This window comes from Phoca vitulina, unplaced genomic scaffold (assembly GCF_004348235.1).
Source record: "Phoca vitulina isolate PV1807 unplaced genomic scaffold, GSC_HSeal_1.0 scaffold25, whole genome shotgun sequence".
NCBI lineage: Eukaryota > Metazoa > Chordata > Mammalia > Carnivora > Phocidae > Phoca > Phoca vitulina.
In genome coordinates this window covers 37903727-37920252 of record NW_022589728.1, presented here as the reverse complement: position 1 = coordinate 37920252, position 16526 = coordinate 37903727, and the positions used below count along the sequence as shown (strand labels likewise).

The 16526-nt window shown below is 37.2% G+C and overlaps 1 protein-coding gene across 1 annotated transcript in view; it reads right to left on the bottom strand.

Moving 5' to 3' along the window:
* Positions 1-16526, bottom strand: part of NECAB1 (N-terminal EF-hand calcium binding protein 1) — a 197189-nt gene that overhangs the window by 90273 nt on the left and 90390 nt on the right. The window contains exon 5 of the mRNA XM_032421994.1: positions 7750-7847. Within this exon, the coding sequence (XP_032277885.1) occupies positions 7750-7847 (98 nt within the window). The remainder of the gene's footprint in view (positions 1-7749; positions 7848-16526) is intronic.

The following is a 16526-nucleotide window of genomic DNA, read 5'->3' as shown; positions in this document are numbered from 1 at the left end:
CAGGAATTTGTTGGATTTTTTTTTTAAGTCCTCTCAAGATTATTTGCAAGATCACTGCTTGGTTTTTATACACTCATTCAAAAAACAGTAAATAAGGTGAAATGTGACAAACCCTGGTCAGCATGACCTCACCCTGACCACTGATAAACCATAGCCTCTTCTGGACATGACGGCCTCTGGAAGAAACAGTCCCCAACTACCCACTTAAAAGGTCAAAGAAGGGCTGATACCGTGCGGGCCCTTCTATCTTCCTTCTCTACTAAAATCCTACCCCTTCTCTGAGGCTCACTGCAGTCTCACCTCCTCCCTGAGTTTTATCTGACCACTAAGTTAACATTGATCTCTTATTTTTGAATGTCAAATTTATTCATAGCCCAGTGTACCCACAATTAACTAAATATATTTTTATTCATTGTTTTATTATTTTTTTCTCTTCTGATAAAAATAGAGAATGTTAATATTTTATAAATTTGTATTTGTAGTATTTTTGACAACTTTTTAAAAGTTTTATTTGGTATTGTGGAAAATTATCTTGTTCCTCTAAGATAGTAAGATTTTAAAGTATAGAGTCACATTTATTAACGGCCTTGCAGCAATGAAGCATCTGAAACCTTACATAACAACAAGAGGCATAAGGTACAGTTTCAAAGTTCAGATCAGAAAAATGGGAGAAGAGGAGTCAGAAAGCTAAAGACTAAGTAGAGAGTTGGATTTAAGGGGAGACAGAGGGATGGCTTGGTTCTTCCAGTAAGTGTCCATGGATTTCAATGTTAGAACCCATAATACCAGCAAAGGAAGAGAAATGACATGTCACAGAGTAGCTACTTAAGATGGTAGCTAGCCTAGTTACCAAATTTATATACCAAAAAAAATCATTTTCCAATATACCACCAATATTAAGTTAGGGATATGGAGAGGCAGGCCATTTATAAAACCAACAGAAATATAAAATATCTGTGAATTGATTTAACAAGATGTGTTTTGAAACCACATGAAGTATCATAAAAAACTTAATGAGACCCCAAAGGAAGCTTGGATAAATGGAAAAGTACATATGTACCTGCATGGGAAGGCATATTACCAAGATGACAGTTCTCTTAAAGTTACAAATTTAATGTAAATCCATAAAAATTGCCATGGAATTTTTCCTTAAAATTGGAAAGCAACTATAAAACTTATGTACAAATGGCAACATGGGAAAAACAACTCTTTGGAAAAGAACACTAAGGGTAGATTTGCATTTTCACGTTTTCAAACATGCCTAAGTATTCAAAAATTAAGACAACATATTAATAATACTAGACAGTATGGTTTTATAAAGTGGAACAGGACAGTGACCTTGGCACAAATCCAAGTATAAGTATTTAACAAATGGTAAATGCAGCATTTTAGTGAGTGGGATAAAAAAAATGAAGAAATAGTGTCCGAATAGTTAGCTATTTGGGGAAAAAAAAAATCAGGTGGGCTCCTATTTGGATACTTTCAGATCCTTTATAAATCTACCCAGAGCTCATAAGGTCACCAATATTTCTGCCTATTGATCTCCAGTAGATTAGCCTTTCTTTTGGATATATTTTACTCTCCAGGTAAAAAGTTAAATCTCTCTTGTTTGACGTGGCAGGTAACTTCCTTTGTTTTTTAGTTAACTGTTCCATCTGTTCCTCTGATGACAACAGACTATGTATTTTAAAATGTATGAACTTCCTTGCCTAGAACTTTGCTTATCCACCATTCATATTTGATTTTAATGTTTATTTGTTTATTATTTTAGCACTTAGTTATCTGCTTCTGTCTGTAATTTCTTTCATATGTTCTTTACATATAACACAAAGCTCTGGAAACCTATTTGTTAATTTGCCTAAAACAAAGTTGAAAATAACTTAACCATGGAAGCTAGAAGTCTCCAGACTTTGCTGATCCACAACTAAACTCTGAAGAGCTCAATCATTTCAAAGACCATTTTTTTGTGCCATGATACAACTTAGAATTGCATATTTGCCATATGTTCTATATGGGACCACATAAACCTTAAATAAAAAATTTTCCAATGAGAACTGGGTTTAAATCTCACTAGCTTTATGATATCAAATCAACTAACTACTTTATGACTCAGTTTCCCCATTTTTGAAATGAGTATATTTTTATTTGCCTGACATTCTTCACTGGGGTGTTACGAAGGATAAATGAAATTACATATATTAAAGCACACTGAAAACTCGAAGGTACTGTATAAACTTCAGTTGGCATCAATTGTTATTCCTCATTCCTTTTTTGCTCATAGCCACTCAAGCCCCAAACTGTTGTCTGGTAACCTGGCTCAGGGAAGTCAGGTCAGCTGCCAGGAGTTTGGCAGGGTTCCAGCAATGGTTAGGAAGAACTACTGATGTGGTTTCTGGGAGGGTGCCAATCCAAGTCCTCAGACTGACCAGACTTCACTGTGAGCTGGGGTCCCTCCTCCTCCTAGCCACCAGTTGATGGTCTTGACTCAATCACCTGCACCATTGTCTGAACCCTACCAGTAACCTCAAAGTGGCCTCTTCTCACCTTTAAATTATCCCTTGAGTCATACTCACATAAACTGGGTCAGCTCTCTGACCTCAGTTCTGCCCTTTCCCTGTTCAGACAGTGGTGGCAAGTTCCTTGGCCCAGGAGTCCTTCCTCTGAGTCAGCAGATACTGCAGATTCCTTCAGGAGGAGAAAGTCCCATGACAACAGAGTAGACTTTCCAAGGGCCTGGGGTTCCTCTTTGCCAGCACTGGGCACAAGTCTGGTCAACGTGGGAAGGAAGATTCTAAAACATGAGCCTGACACGGGGCTTCTCTCTTTCTGGGCCAAATTTGCAACCTCCAGGCACTTTTCTCCTATTTTCCATGGCCCCAGTGTCTACCTTCTCTTCCCTAAACACACTCATACAAAAGACAGATCATTTCAAATGGGATGTCAAATAAGCTTGTTTTCCTATGGTTACTATGAAGTCCAAGAATATTTTTCATTTTAAAAAATACTTAAAAGGATTATAATGAAACTGTAAAGAATTAAGGGCCTGCCTTCTATGAGCCTGTGAAGGTGTTTTCACTATTCCACACATGGTACAATATCAGTTCCTATATTTTGCCTGAAACAAAGGAAATTTTTAAGTTTTTATTTTAATGATAAATCCTGCATAAAATTGTAGCAATTAATGATGTTTTCCCCAGACAGGAATTCTGAGACCTATTGCTATTTCTTCTTCATAGAAGAATACACACACACACACACACACGCTTTTCTCATAAATGAAAAAAATAGTGGGTTTTAACAAGTGAAGGGAATATGGAGCCCAGGGGGGCCCAGATGCTAAATATAAGGAAACAGGGATGAAGAAGAGATGGGAAGGTTAAAATGAAGGTGTCTACAGAACCCAAAGGCAAATTTAAGAAGCAAGGGAAAAACAGAGACCCAATGATACTAGGACTCAAGTCTATTTTTTTTCTTAAAATAGTTGAAGATGTAGAATGTACCTGTTTGAAAAATAACTTCCAGGTGAAAACTATAAAATAGGTATACATTTTAATTTTGGACATTTTCCCAGATTCACTCATCAAGGTGAAGTAATTACTCACAACCTACGTAATTATTTTAAGAATACCATTCTTCACTTTAGCTTATGACCATTTCCTTTTTAAGCCTTACTAAGAAAGGTTTACCGGAACCCAGAATTCCATTTTTGTTTATATAAATGACACAAGATGACTTTTAACTGCAGCATCGGAATTCTACATTTGCTTTGAGATTACAAGCACATCACACACTAATGATGTACATTGGCTTCTTATCCCACTGTAGAAAGAAAAACGTAACAGACAAACCCAGTATTTTTTTGTGTGTGACATCCCAAAGCCAGATAGGGAGTTTTGCTTTTAGCTACTTTCAAGGCTTTCAAATGACCATTTAGAATTTGACCTATGGTGTTTATTCTGAAAAATAAGCAAAGTAGAATAGTCATCCAGGTAACCCCTGAGGACCTAGAGAAAGGCTTGGGTTAAGGGAACAGGAGGAGGAGGGGAATGACAGACTGTATCCGTCCTGAGTCACCTCCTGGGGTTTAAGTTAAGCAGCTGGAATCCATTTTCTCCATTCTCTGACACAGCAGACAGATGTACTGCACGAATGGCTTGCATTTCACTTTTCATAAAAGCCTAGAACAGTCAGCCCTCCCTACTGAGACAGGACTTTTCATCTGGGTAAAAATACAGAGAGATTCTCAAAAAGAAATGCTGGATTTCTCACTCAGAAGGGTTCATTGTGCTAGACAGTATGGAGAGGTCGGTTCAACAGTGGCTTGAAAAACCTGTCAAACTCTTGCATTTCACTCCTTTGAGCTATCACACAAAGAAGCTTTCCTAATTTTATTTTGACCACTTAAAAAAATCTTTTTGTCTTGATTAAGCAATATGATTATATAGATCAAGTGCATTTTTAAGGGTCGTTGTTAAGAAAAAGTTTTGTGGGGGCGCCTGGGTGGCTCAGTTGGTTAAGCGTCTGCCTTTGGCTCAGGTCATGATCCCAGAGTCCCCGCATTGAACCTCGCATCAGGCTCTCCTCTGAGTAGGGAGCCTGCTTCTGCCACTGACCCTGCCCCCCTCTTGTGCTAACAAATAAATAAAATCTTAAAAAAAAAAAAAAAAGGTTTTGTAACGAAGACCAAAATAATAGATTGATCTTGATTTAAATCCCACAAAGCCCCACTGTATTAATTCAAAGAACGTGATTTTAGTATAATTTGTGAGAAAATAAGGATTATATACTTCCTTTTCCTTCCTATTAAAGGATATCTGAACACCTCTTAGATGGACTTAGGAGCAATTTTTCTTTCAGGAGTAAATTACTTAGTTTTAGAGCTGTACGAATATCTACTTAAGTCAATTTATGTAACCAATCAATAAATTTTTGAGTACATTTTGTCAGGCTCTATGTGAGGCTCTGGGTATTCCAAAAAGATACCAGCCTTCTCCCTCTTTACAGACAAGGAAAACAAAATGCATAGTTACTCGTTCTGATCGTTGCCAGCAAGGAACAGGAGATACTCAGAGACAACCTCTTTTAGATAAGGTGGTCAGAGAAGATCTCTTTGAGGACATGGTATTAAAGGTGAGACCTAAAAAATAAGGAATGAAGCCAGCCACACCAAGCAGAGGTTTGAAAGAATTACCATTTCTGGAGGGAAGGTCCCAAGGAGTAACATCTTATGCACTTTCCAAATACACCTTAACAGATCAAGAGAAAATGTATTTCAGACTCTATTCTTCTGTTCTCTCTTTCTGGAATTTGTTATTTGGATATAGGACAGCTTAGGCTGATGCTCCGATTTGCTTATGCTTTTTTTGTTGCTTTACTTTTTTGGAGACTTTCTAAACTTTATTTTCCAGATGTCTGTTAAGTCTTTATTTCTGCTCCCTTGTTTTAATTTCAAAGAGCTCTTGAATGTTCTGTTTGTCACTGTATTTTTCATGGAAACAGCATCTTCCCTTGTCCCTCTGAGGAGGCTGAGGAGACTGACTGGGGGTTTTTATCTTCCTGCGGAGGCCCCTGTGTTACTTTGTGCATTCCTTCCTCCCTCCCCCATTTCTGGTTTGTCTTGGTCTCCGCCTTTCCTGTAAGAAGTTTGATGACACTTGGCTGACTGTGCATCTTTAAGGATGGGCTGTGGACAAGCTTTTAGGATTCAAGGGAAGAAGAGGGAGAGCAGGCTGAGCTCCACCTACCAGGAGAGAGACTCCCAATTGCATTGGTAAGATTTCTCAGAGACAACCTCTTTCTGTCTGCCTGCAGGATGCCAACCCTCTGAGGGGCCAACATTCTGGGAGTTAAATTTGGGGAAGAAAGCTGGAAGTCTTTTCATTTAGTTTGTAAACTTTTACTTAATCCCTCAGCTGTGGGGCAGAGAACCCCTCCTTTAACCCTTTCAGGGAACAAGTCTAGGTTTTCTAGCTGGGTGGATCAAGAGGCAACTGCTCAGCTGGGTGGAGAAAAGCAGGCAATCACAGATTTCCAACAGGTCCCCCTGGTTTAGCCCGACCATTCCCATCCTTTTCCAGTGGCAATAGTGCCAAGTTCCTGAGCCTTTCTAAGAACCAAGCTGGGGCATTCTGTTTTCCCACTACAAGTCAAGCCGTCAAACGTGTCTGGTCTGCTGCCAGCGACCACTTGTTCTCTGGCTTTTCAGTTCCCAACTTCTGTCACTTCCCCATTAAAAACATCTTATTTTAGTTTTCTTTGGGGGCTTCGGGAGTAAGCAGAGTTCAGTGACGTACACATACATCTGCTGTCCTCATCTGGAAATTCCATATAAGCTTTAAAAATTTTTATTTCTTGTTACGTACCTCACATGCTTATGTCTTTTTTGATTGACAGACAAGTCTCAACTCTTTTGACCCCTCCATAGCAGTCAATGCTATCGACCACTCTGTGTTTCATGGAATACTCTCCCCCAACTCCTGGACACTACAATCTCCCAGATTCCCTCTCCTCTTTCTGCCCACTCCTTCTCAGACTCTCATGCTGGCTCATTCTCTTCCACCCACCAACAAAATTTGAAGTTCCTTAAAGCTCAGTGTTAGGTCCTCTCCTTTTTCTACGATATATTCTCTCTCCAGATGATGTCATTAAAGTTCTCTGCCTAAGTATTAACAATTCACAAACATATGTCCAATCTAGACTTCACCTCTCAGATTCAGAACCATGTATCTAATCATTTACTTGAATTTCCTTAGATGTCCCCAAAGCAGTTTAGATTCAACATGTTAAGAGAGAACTTATAATCTTACCTCCTCAAACCTGGTCTTCTTGCAGCATTCTCTGTCTAGTTAGTGCCATTACCCAGGCATACAAGCTAAAAACTAGGATTCATCCTGGACATGTCCTCCCATCCCGCATATTCATGCCTTCTCCAAGTTTTACTGATAGGGTCTCAACATATGTACAGTTAATTTCCTTTCTTCCATATCATCTGCCAATACCTTTAAACTACCAACATCTCTGACCTGGGTTAGTGAACTAGCCTCCTCACTCATCTTCCTGATCTTATTCCCCATATTCCCCACCCACCCTAATCTCAAGCTAATTCTTATATGGTCTTTTCAAAAGGCTGCATGAATTTCCATATCTTTGCTGAAAATGTGGCTGATTTGTTTGCATCTAGGATACAGGTCTAAATCCTTAGGCTCACCAACAAAATCACAAAAGGTACAGCCCCTCTCTACCACATGTTACATCTCACATCATGCCATTCTTCAGTGTTCTAGACTTTAACCTTATTGACCATCTTTATTTACTTTAATGCCCTGTGCCTACTCCCTGCCCCTTCCAACACAGGGCCTTTGTACATGCTGTTCCGTGTGTCTGTTTCACCTTTCCTTAGCTATAATTTCATTTGTAATTGCTCAGGTGTCACCTCCTCCAGCATGAATCAGGTGCCCCATCTTGTGCTTCCCTCTGTTGTACTATATTGCAATTGTTTGTTTACACACTTGTCTTGTGACCACAGTAAGAGCTGCCTGAACAGATTTCATATCTTTGTATCCTTGGCAAAAAGCAGATTCTGACACCTAGTATTGTGAATGACCACAATAGCTCATTTAATATTGAGAAAGTAAGTTATTAGTGATAAAAACCAATGTATACTTTTATGATACGTTAAGAAATAGGATTTTCAAGAAAATTTTTTTCAAAGAAGAGATTTACAGAAAATAAACACCAACATTTCCTTACTTTTTTTGTTTTGCCCATTGCCTTCAGGATGGAAAGATTTAGGTCTTCAAGTGCTGCTAGCACATTCTCATATTCGCCCAAGTGCTGGGAAAAATATTCTGAAAGTAAAAATATTGAAAAAAATCATGTTTGCAGTTTATCGTAAAATAACAACAAAATAAACTGATGATACACTCCATGAATGTGTAAAACAAATAAAATGCTGTAAGTGAAAACTGGAAGGTTTTCAAAAGAGACTAGGGTATCAATATTACTCATTTCATTAAAAAAAAAAAACTGATTACCATTATCCTTGAAGAAATGCTCTTTCCTACAAAAATAGGAAAAAATGAATCTGGATCTATGGACAAGACTGTTACAATAAAAAATTGTTCTCAACAGCATATTATTATAGCACTCATTAAGGCAGTAGTTTCAGCAAAAAATTAAACTACATTTTATTGTTTCTCCTGGGAGACATTTAAGCAAGGTAAGCTCTCCTCATGGTTAAGAATTAATAATGCTACAAAACACAAGGCTGTCCTCCTTAGCACCTCCCATGTAATTATTCCTATTATGATTTAATTTTTTTCAACAATCTGGGCAAGCAAAAGGGATGTTTATCACATTTTTCAATTGGTAGAAATAATACATTGGATGTTACAATTAGGAGTACGGAATATAGACTGTTCCCAAACAAGCTGACGTGCAGGAGAGAGAAATGCAACACCTCATATTTACTTATAGAAATCTTTGTATTTCTGAAATGACAGATCCGGCCTAACCAAAATTCACAGGAAGTCATATATTGAAAAGACCTAGAACTTTAAGTCACTAGAAAATCATTAGCCCTCACCATTCCTGTGAACTCATCTTTGGATGAGCTGTAGTTTATTATTGCCTCTCTTTAATGTGCCCTAAGTATTTATGGAATCAAATTGAATGAGAAGAAAACTCAACAAAAAGCTATTTGAGATCACTGGGATAAATTTCAGTATGTTTTATGGAAACTTTAATACTCAAGATGGAATTATTTGTTGACATTAATACTAATAACAAATGGGAAGTATCATTGAATGATTAGTAGATGTGCAGAAATCATCTGAAAAGAAAAAATTAACACAGGTGAGCAATAAAACAATTCAAGATTATCATTGCCAAATTATAATTTGTGTACACATGGATTAAAAATGCATGGCATTTTTTAAAAGATTTTATTTATTTATTTGTCAGAGAGAGAGAGAGCACAAGAAGGGAGAGCCTGATACAGGACTCGATCCCAGGACCCTGGGATAATGATCTGAGCCGAAGGCAGATGCTTAACCGACTGAGCCACCCAGATGTCCCATGCGTGGCATATTTTTGACAAAAAGCAAATGCATTCCTGATTATGCATTCCTTAAAAAAATGTGTGGTGCAAATCATCTCACATAGGGCTTCTTTCAGGAAGGGATTAGTTGGAAAATAAATAAGGAAGCAGATATTCCTTAAATACCTACTTGACAGTAACATTTTAATTCTTGGCTCTGATGTTGATTTTCTGTGAGTGTTGACCAACATATCTGACCTTGTCACCGTTATTTGCAATAAATGAAATCCCTGTGAACAAAATTGTTCATGAACTAGCAAGCAGTTAATGTGGTTACAGAATATTAACTTTGACAAAAATAATTAGCAGAATAGAATCCACACTAAGTTGAAACAAGCAAAACGTATAAAGAAAAATTGAAAACAGAAAAATTGTTAGCATATTTTTAATATATACAAAGACTCAAAAAAGACCGTAATGGGGATTTCAAGTGCAAGAAGGCAGAATATATTAAGTGAAAAATAGAATTTGGTGCTTAAAAATAAGGGTTTTAAAAAAAACAAAACATGAAGGAACACCACCTTTTAAAATATTTTCATAAACAAGAGATCTGAATCAATGAAGGTCCCCTGGAGAGACTATAAATTGCCTTTCCACTGTGAAATCAAGTTTGTGAAGGTACATGCTGATAAAGAACATGAGAAGACAATGAAGTTTTTGAGCTGACACCTATCTAGCCTTCCTTCCTTCATTTACTCATCTACCCATTCATCTCAATTATCAAAGCAGTTAGGAGAAAAAAAAAAAAATTACTCCCCAAGCAATATACTAGAACACAAAGAAAATAAGTCTCAGAATAGAGAGAACTACAACACCCAAGCCATGGATAGGAGCTTAAGTATAAGTGTTATTTTGAGGTGGCACAGGTCAGTGCCACTCAAATTGTTTTATAACTTACCAAGGGGCATGTACCAGGGCAAGTGGGGCTCCAATGAACTCAAAGAGGGAAATTAGATGAAGGAGCCAGAGACATTTAACATAGATAAAAGGACAGAATCCCCACCCTCCACTTCATGATGGTGAAGGTTCATTTAGTCAATCCAGGACTTAACACACATTTATTTAGTGCCTTCTGTGAGCCAGATGGGTTATACTAGGAGCCTGGAATACAAAGAAGAGAGAATATTTAAGGAGCCTACAACCAGGTAGGGGAAATAAACATTCCAACAAACAACTGCTATACACATGGTCATTGTTCCAGACAATGGTTCAATAACTCAGGTACAAAATGCAACCAAAGTACAGGGCAAAGCAGGGGACATCCCTGTATCGCCTTGCTCTAGTGGCCGGGGGGCTTACCTTTGTGGACCTCATAGGACCAAGGAGAAAGAGTTCTTAACTAGGTAGGCTCCCACCCCCATGGCACAGCACAGAGATGGCAGACTGAAACATACCCATAGCCTTTCTGAGAAAAAAGGCCCAGTAGCTTATCTTCATAGCTATGGCATAAGAGGTAGGCTTGTAATTAAACACACATCTAGGGGCCAACAACAATCCTCTCCAGAGACTGGGGAGGCTGGCATCACCATCTATGTGCTCCCTCTTAACCCCACCCCAGGTAATTGGTATCTTTAAAGAAAGGAGCCATGGATACATTTGGCACCAAGGCTTTTGGGGTTGTTGCCGAGAGGGCACATCCCTTGATAGCCTGGCTCTGATGGCCAGCAGGGCTTGTGTTCCTGAGTTCAACAGGATCGTAGCAAAGAAAGAAACCATTCTTAAGTGGTTATTACCCAGGGATCAGTGCAGAGGGAGCAGACAGAAATAACCATCATCTAATCTTCTCCTGAAAGAGGTTGAAAGCTATTACCTGAGGGTCTTGTGCTATAGCCTGTCAATGTTGACTGAGATCCTCCCCTTTGAGACACTGACCAGTCTTGTCACATCCACAATTACTGGGAGCCACTAGAATAAAGTGGGCTACTTGAACAAGATTTGAAGACAACCAAGAGCTAGGGCAGGGTTGAAAGATAAGGTACATCTCCTATATGAGAACACTCCTTCAAGACTGGAAGAAGTGGTTGTTTTATCTAATGCATAGAAACCAACTCAGAGAGTCAAGAAAAATGAAGAAACAGAGGAATATGTTCCAAATGAAAGAATAAGGTAATATACTTTAGAAAAAAGACATAATAGAGATTAGTGATTTACCTAATAAAGAGTTCAAAATAATGGTTGTAAAAATGACTGCCAATTGGAGGAATAAATGAATAAAGTTAGAATTTCACAAAGATACAAAATACAAAGTACCAAATAGAAGTCATTGAATCAAAGAATGCAATAACTGAAGTGAAAAGTACAACCAAGGTCTTCAAAAGCAGACTAGATGAACCAGAAGAAAGGATCAGTAAACTTGAAGAAAGGACAGTGGAAATTATCCAATCAGAGCAGCAAAGAGAAAAGGGAATGAAAAAAGAGTCAGGATAGCTTAAGAAACTTATAGGACATCATTAAGAGGACCAAGATTCACATTATAGGGGTCCCAGAAAGAGAAGAAAGAGAGAAAGGGGCAGAAATCTTGTTTGGAAAAATAATGGCTGAAATCTTCTCCAACCTGGGGAAAGGAAACAAACATACAGATCCAGGAAACCCATAAAGTTCCCATTAAGGTGAAGCCACAGTTAACCTCACCAAGACACATTATAATTAAACTGTCAAAAGTTAAAGGCAAGGAGAGATTTTTAAAAGAAGAGAAAAACCAACTTGTTAGGTACAAAGGAACCCCTAATAAGACTATCAGCAGATTTTCAGCAGAAATTTGGAGGCCAGAAGAGAGTGGCATGATATATTCAAAGGGCTAAAAGAAAAACACTGCCAACCAAGCATACTCTAGCCAGCAATATGTCCTTCAGAATTGGAGAGAGAAACAGTATTCCAGAGCAGCAAAAGCAAAAGGAGTTCGGCACCACTACACTGGTCTTACAAGAAATGTTAAAGGGACTTCTTTAAGCTGAAATGAAAGGGTATTAATTATTAATAGGAACACACATGAAAGTGTAAATCTCACCAGTAAAGGTAAATGTATAGTAAAATTCAGAATAATCTCATGTCAGAAAGGTGGAGGGTTAATCACTTATAAAGCTAGTATGAAGGTTAAAAGACAAAAGTATTCAAATAATGATAACTATAGTAATTTGTTACCAGATACACAAGATAAAATATGTAAATTGTGACATCTATAACAAAAAAGGTTTCACGGGGGTGAGGGAATAAAATTGTAGAGCTTTAGAATGTGTTCAAACTTAAGTTGTTATCAAGTTAAAACAGACTGTTATAAATTGTTTTATGTAAGCCTCATGGTAACCACAATGCAAAAACCTACAGTAGATACACACACACACACACACACCCTCACCCATACACACACAAAGAGAAAAAACTGAAATATACCACTACAGAAAAACATCAAATCACAAAGGAAGAAAGAGAAAAAGAAAGGAACAGAGGAACTACAAAACAGTCAGAAAACAATCAACAATACATAAAAAAGCACATATGTATCAATACTTACTTTAAATGTAAATGGACTAAATTCTCCATTCAAAAGACAGAGTGGATGGATGGATTTAAAAAATCCATCTGTATGCTGCCAACAAGAGACTCATTTAAAATATAAGGACACAGACTGAGTAGAAACCAAAAGAAAGCTAGAGTAGCTATACTTATATCAGATAAAATAAACTTTAAGACAAAGATTATAAAAAAAGATAGAGAAAGATATTATGTAATGATAAAGGGTCAATCCACCAAAAGAATATTACATTTGTAAATATATATGCACATAACATAGGAGCACTTAAATATATAAGGCATATATTAACAGTCCTAAAGAGAGAAATAGAAATACAATAATAGTAAGGGACTTTAATATGCCACTTACATCAATAGATCAGACAGAAAAATCAATAAAGAAACAATGGTCTTAAATGACACATTAGACCAAATGGACTATGTATACACACATACATATGTACATACATACACATACACACATATACACACATTCTATCCAAAAGCAACAAAATACAAATTCTTCTCAAGTACACAAGGAACATTCCTCAGGATAGATCATATGTTAGGTCACAAAACAAGTCTTAATAAATTTAAGAAGACTGAAATTATACCAAGCATCTTATCTGACCACAATGGTATAAAACTAGAAATCAATTACAAGATGAAAACAAAAATTCACAAATATGTGGAGATTAAACTACCTGCTTCTGAACAACCATGAATCAAAGAAGAAATCAAAAGAGAATGCCCAAAACATCTTGAGACAAATGAAAGTGAAAATATGACATACCAAAACTTATGGGATGTAGCAAAAGCAGTTCTAAAAGGCAAGTTCATACAGCTAAATGCCTACCTATATCAAGAAACAAGAAAGATCTCAAATAACCAACCCTCTCTACTTCAAGAAACTAGAAAAAAAATAAACAAATGATGCCCAAAGTTAGTAGAATGAAGGTATTAACAAAGATCAGAGCAGAAATAAATGAGAGACCAAAAAGACAATAAATCAATGAAAGTAAAAGCTGGTTTTTTGAAAGATAAACAAAATTGACAAACATTTAGCTAATTCACCAAGAAAAAAAAAAAGAGGACTAAATATCAGAAATGAAAGAGACATTACAATTGATAAAACAGAAATGCAAAGGAACATAAGAGACTACTATGAACAACTATATACCAACAAGCTGGACAACCTAAGAGAAATGGATAAATTCCTAGAAAAGAAATACATAACCTACAAAGACTGACTCATGACGTAATAGAAAATCTGAATAGACCAATTACTAGTAAGAAAATTGATTCAGTAATCAAAAACTTCCCAAACAGAAGTCCAGGACCAAATGGCTTCACTGGTGAATTCTACCAAACATTTAAAGAACAACACCGGGCGCCTGGGTGGCTCAGTCGTTAAGCGTCTGCCTTCGGCTCAGGTCATGATCCCAGCGTCCTGGGATCGAGTCCCACATCGGGCTCCCTGCTCCGCGGGAAGCCTGCTTCTCCCTCTCCCACTCCCCCTGCTTGTGTTCCTGCTCTCACTATGTCTCTCTCTGTCAAAGAAATAAAATTAAAAAAAAAAAAAAAAACAAAAAACCAAATCCTTCTCAAATTCTAAAAAAAAAAAAAAAAGGTAAAAGAAGGAATATTTCAAAACTCACTTTATAAGGCCGTAACATCCTCCTACCAAAACCAGACAAGGATGCTACAAGAAAACTACAAGTCAGTATCCCTGATGAACACAGATGCAAAAATCCCCATCAAAATATTAGCTAACTGAAATCAACAATACATTAAAAGGATCATATACCGTCAAGAAGACTTTTTCCAGAGATGCAAGGATGGTTCAACACCCATAAAAATCAATCAAGCATTTGACAAAACTCCATGCCCATTCATAATAAAAACTCTCAAAGTGTGTATAGAGGGAACATATCTTAACATAATAAAGGACAAATATGACAAGCCCACAGCTAACATCATATCAACGCTGAAGAGTTAAAACTTTTCCTCTAAGATCAGGAAGAAGACAAGACCACTTTTATTCAACATAGTATTGGAAGTCCTAGCCAAAGCAAGTAGGCATGAAAAAGAAAAGTCATTCAAATCAGAAAGGAAGGGTAACTTTCACTATTGGACAGGATATTATATACAGAAAACCCTAAAGACTCAACCAAAAAACTGTTAGAATAAACAAATTCAGTAAAGTTACAGGATACAAAATCAATATATAAAAATCAGATGCATTTCTGTACACTAATAATGAACTACTAGAAAATAAAAGAAAATCCCAGTTTTAATAGCATTTAAAGAATATCTAAGAATAAATTTAACCAAGGAAGTAAAAAAAATCTGCACACAACCTATAAAAACTGTAATATATTGATGAAAGAAATTGAAGACAAGTGAAAAATCCCTGTGCTCAGGGATTGGAAGAATATTGTTAAAATGTCCATATTATCCAAAGCAATTTACAGATGCAATTCAAACCCTATCAAAATTCCAATGGCAGGGGTGCCCAGGTGGCTCAGTCATTAAGCGTCTGCCTTCGGCTCAGGTCATGATCCCAGGGTCCTGGGATCGAGTCCCACATCGGGCTCCCTGCTCGGCAGGAAGCCTGCTTCTCCCTCTCCCACTCCCCCTGCTTGTGTTCCTGCTCTCGCTCTCTCTCTCTCTCTGTCAAATAAATAAATAAAATCTTTAAAAAAAAAAAAATCCAATGGCATTTGTCAGAAATAGAAAAAACAATCCTAAAATGTGTATAGAATCACAAAAGATCCCAAATAGCAAAAGCAATTTTGAGAAAGAACAAAGCTGAAGAGTATCATGCTTCTCAGTTTAAAGTTATATTACAAGCTATGGTAATCAAAACAGTACGTTACTGGCATAAAAAGACACATAGGTCAATGGAACAAAACAGCCCAGAAATAAACCCATGCATATATGGCCAATTAATTTATGACAAAGGAGCCAAGATACACAATGAGGAAAACGCAGTCTTTTTAATAAATGGTACTAGGAAACCTGGACAGCTATATGCAAAAGAAAAAAAACTGAGACCCTATCTTTCACCATACACAAAAATCAACTTAAATTGGATTAAAGATTTAGATTTAGGACCTGAAACCATATAACTCCTAGAAGAAAACATGGATGGTTAGTTCCTTGACATCAGTCTTTGCAATGATTTTTTTGGATCTGACATCAAAAGCAAAGGCAACAAATTATAAACAAACACATGGGACTACACCAAACTAAAAAGCTTCTGCAAAGCAAAGGAAACAAAAACAAAATAAAAATGCAACCTACTGAATAGGAGAAGATATTTGCAAATCCTACATCTGGTTAAGTGGTTAATATCCAAAATATATAAAGAACTTATACAGCACAATAGCAAAAACCAACAAAAAACCAAAATGGGCAGAAGACTAGAACAGACATTTTCCCAAAGACATACACATGGAAAATCAGTACATGAAAAGGTGTTCAACATAGCTAATCATCAGAGAATTGCAAATCGAAAGCACAAGGAGATAGCAAATGTTAGAATGTGGATTATCAGAAGGCCAGTAGGTAAGTGTTGGTGAAAATGTGGAGAGGCACGCCTGGGTGACTCAGTCATTAAGCGTCTGCCTTTGGCTCAGGTCATGATCCCGGCGTCCTGGGATCAAGCCCCGCATCGGGCTCCCTGCTCAGCAGGAAGCCTGCTTCTCCCTCTCCCCCTCCCCCTGCTTGTGTTCCCTCTCTCGCTGTGTCTCTCTCTGTCAAATAAACAAACAAAAACTCTTTAAAAAAAAAAAAAAAAGAAAATGTGGGGAAAAGGGAACCTTTGTACACTGTTGGTGGGAATGTAAATTGGCACAGTCACTATAGAAAAATTTCATTGATTTATTGTCTTTTTGGTCTCTATTTCATTTATTTC